This window comes from Ambystoma mexicanum, chromosome 12 (genome assembly GCF_040938575.1).
Source record: "Ambystoma mexicanum isolate Mex_15411 chromosome 12, UKY_AmexF1_1, whole genome shotgun sequence".
NCBI classification, from domain to species: Eukaryota; Metazoa; Chordata; class Amphibia; order Caudata; family Ambystomatidae; genus Ambystoma; species Ambystoma mexicanum.
Window position 1 is genome coordinate 532,526,384 of NC_090936.1, and position 3,661 is coordinate 532,530,044.

General features: G+C 41.0%; 1 protein-coding gene across 1 annotated transcript; it reads left to right on the forward strand.

Moving 5' to 3' along the window:
* The first annotated feature begins 2,044 nt into the window (after positions 1 to 2,044).
* On the forward strand, positions 2,045 to 3,016 carry LOC138514530 (olfactory receptor 5AR1-like). The gene has a single exon (XM_069629997.1). It carries the CDS (start codon positions 2,045 to 2,047, stop codon positions 3,014 to 3,016), a length of 972 nt encoding a protein of 323 aa, XP_069486098.1.
* The last annotated feature ends 645 nt before the right edge of the window (positions 3,017 to 3,661 follow it).

Below are 3,661 nucleotides of genomic sequence, written 5' to 3' on the forward strand. Positions count from 1 at the left end.
CCCCTGTAATACACTTACCCTGCTGGAATCACGTGTGATACTTCCCGCGCACCCCTGAAATACACGTACCCTGCTGATTTTGCGTGTGATACTTCCCGCGCAACCCTGATGCACACGTACACAGGACAATCGCGTATGGAAATTCCCGCGAACCACTGAAATACACGTTCCCCGCTTGGCGTTTGCTGTTTGCCAGCCCTATGAACTGGTCCAGGGTTAGCGCAGCCCTTTGCGATTATTTGGGGATTTTGAAGGCTTTTCCTTGCGTGAGGGCGTTCTTGGGGGCGTAACTGGCGCTGCTGCAGGGTCGCTGCGCCACGCTGCGCCACGGCTCGTTTTGGATGCGAAAATCCATGAATACGCTGTGCGCGGAAATCGATTTTAGCGCACGCGCTGGCGCAGACATTCGCACGGGCATGCTGTGCGCCAGTCGCGTGCGCCACTTTTGTGCGAATTTCTATGAATTACCCTGATAATTTGGCTAGACGTTCTGAAAACAATTGATCTAATGCAGGCCACTTTATTCTCTTATTTGTGAACAACACACATTTATATTTTAGAGATATATTTTTTTTTATAAAGATACCGAATTTAATTATGATTTTCGAAAACTAAGGATCCGTTTGTACATATTTTCCAGGAAAGCAAATTAGAACCTCTCCTGAAGAAGGATAGTTTAACCGAAACATGTTGAGCATAAATAAATAATTGAGGCGCACAAGGATTTTATTGCTGGGATACAGAATTGCCTATAAGAAATAATTGAACGTAATATTTTGGAAAGTCACTTCAATGAGTGAAAGAACACATGTAAAGATTCACTATGTTAAAGAAATGTGTTAATAATAATCCAATGTGGATTTGAAAATATGTATACTGATTCATTCAAATAGTATCTTCAAACGTGTTATGTTTTACTTAATTGGAAAGAAATATTTTTGTGATAATAGTTGAATGCATGAAAAATAGATGTGAACCGATATTGTCCTCGATTGTAGTGCAGGGATTTATCAACAGAATACTGTAGGGTGTTTTTTTGTATTTATATTCTGTTAAAGGCCCATTTGCTAGAGGATTTGTTCTCCCTAGGTAATATTTCAAAGAACTGACTGACAAATAATTATGTTACATTTTGTGTGTGCTTCCTTCCTTTCAAATAGTGAAAGAAGGTATTAGTTGAGTGAATAATAAGGTACATAAGAGTACCTTTGTAAGTGGGGAAAGGGAGACTTCTTAGACTGAGTGAGTACCAAAATGGTTTGTTTGTAGCTACAATGTAAAGGCAACCCATTATTTTTAATGCCTAGTAATGGTTTGAAGTGCTTCATGATGCTTGGGGACCATTCTGTCACCTCCACTATTATTGTAAGGGCCCACAATGTATATTGGGACACTTTAAGTCCCAAATGTAGTTAATTAGCACTTAGCCTTTAGGTTCCCAGAGATAAAGTAAGCAATAAAGTGCTATGGTGAAATATACTAAAATGCTAAAGCTACTTGTTTTCAAATGTTTATTTCTCTTCTACCCAAAGTCATCCATCATATTTTCCTTATCTTTATGGTGAATTGTTACAAATTATGTTCTTCTTTCTTGAATAGCTCATTATTTATTTGTTGGGAGGAGTTTATATCTCGCAAATATGGCTGAAATAATCTTCTTTAATCCTGAGTGGACCTTGAGATGCCAAAACATGGAGTAGATACAATAGTTGTATTTATTTATTACACCAAACCGCAAGCATTGAGGCACTAGTTACAGTACCAGTATCAAAGCAGACATTCTTTCAGTAGTTCAACAGGGAGGACGGGGCCATCAAGGGTGGTGCCCTATGTGAAGATCCAGGGTTAAAGCTGTTTTCTGAAGGACCAGTAGGTTGTTCGGCTCTAAGTATAGGTGGTAGAGAAGTCCATAGATTTGCAGTGACAACCGAGACATGATGAAGCTAAAAAAAAATGATTTGAACTCATAGAATCAATGTAATGTAAGAGTAAGGGTTATGGATTTCTTTATATTTTCTCTCCCTAGGAATTCACAGGTATAACAATGGAAATCAGGAACCAGACCTCTGTTACCAATTTCATCCTACTTGGTCTCACTGACAACTCATGGCTGAAGGTCCCACTGTTTGTGATTTTCCTCTTGGTCTATACCATCACCCTGATGGGAAACATCAACATTATCATATTAATATGTACCTCTCCTCGACTTGATACCCCCATGTACTTCTTGCTCAGTAATTTGTCTTTCATAGACATCTGTTATTCAACCACTATCACGCCTAATATGCTGGCGAACTTCCTTTCAAAAACTAAGACAATTTCATTCTTAGGGTGTGCAACCCAGTTCTACTTCTTTGCGATTCTGGCACATGCAGATGACCTAATGCTGACAGTGATGGCCTATGATCGCTATGCTGCTATCTGCTATCCCTTGCGTTATCCAATTATTATGACAAAAAGAGTTTGTGTCTTTTTTGTGGCTGGGATTTTCATAACTAGCTTTCTGGCTGCTTTGGTGCATACCAGTTGTACATTCAGTTTGACCTTCTGTGGACCAAATGAGATATCCCATTTCTATTGTGATGTCCCTCCACTACTAAAGCTTTCCTGCTCAGACACCATGATTTGTGAGATTGTGTTGTTTACTGTCGGTGGTGGTATACAAGTGGGATCATTCCTGGTTGTCTTCATTTCATATACATATATTATCTCTACAATCATCAGGATGCCCTCTACTGAAGGGAGATTTAAGGCCTTCTCCACCTGTGCCTCACACTTTATCTGTGTGGCTATGTTCTATATTCCCATCTTCTTTATGTATTTAAGGCCAAGATCTAATTACTCCTTAGACCATGACAGGGTTGCTTCGTTGTTCTACACTGTAATAACTCCCATGTTAAATCCATTGATCTACAGTCTGAGGAATAAGGAGGTTAAAGGAGCACTAAAACATGTGATTGAAAAATTGCCCATGTTGAAAAAAAACTATATAGAAAACAACCAGAAGGAGTTTTAAGTTCAAACCTATATGAGCAGCTCTACCTTATCTTTTCTGGCTGTCCAATATCAAGGAGAGTCATAACATGCTGGTATTCATGTTGATATAATACACACATTAGAGTTGAGTTTGAAAATCAAAACAAATGCAGCTAAATCTAGCAAGCTCCATTCATACACAATTTCTGTGGATATAGAACAATAACCTGTACAGTATAGTGCATGAAACAGGTAGTATTTTCTTTAAAAAATGAATCCCGACAGAATACATTTGAATACGCAATATGTTTTGTATACTTCCGGACATGTGGGGATGTGTCATGTTGACGTATCCTGGACGACGGGGGCGGGAGGAACATGGGCGGGAAAAGAAGGGTAGTGACGCGGGAGGGGCGGGGCGAGTTAGTTAGCATTGAGGCACGAATAAAGAAAGACGTTTCACAGCACCTCTCCGTGTTGGCCTGTCATTGCCGCGACCTGTATGCGCGCGTTCCCTAGGCCTGGGATACCACAATGGCGACGAGGATGGGATCCTGAGAGGCAGGGTCGCCAGGAGATGAGCGGTGTGCAAACAGCGACGAGAACGCCCGCCGACCGACGCCCACAGCAACCCAGAAGCGAGGGGTGTCGTCGCAGCGTGGGGGCGTCACGGAACCTGACAGGA

Bases quoted from the DNA above. Each gene is read 5' to 3' on its own strand.
- LOC138514530 (XM_069629997.1), top strand. From the start codon at position 2,045: ATGGAAATCAGGAACCAGACCTCTGTTACCAATTTCATCCTACTTGGT.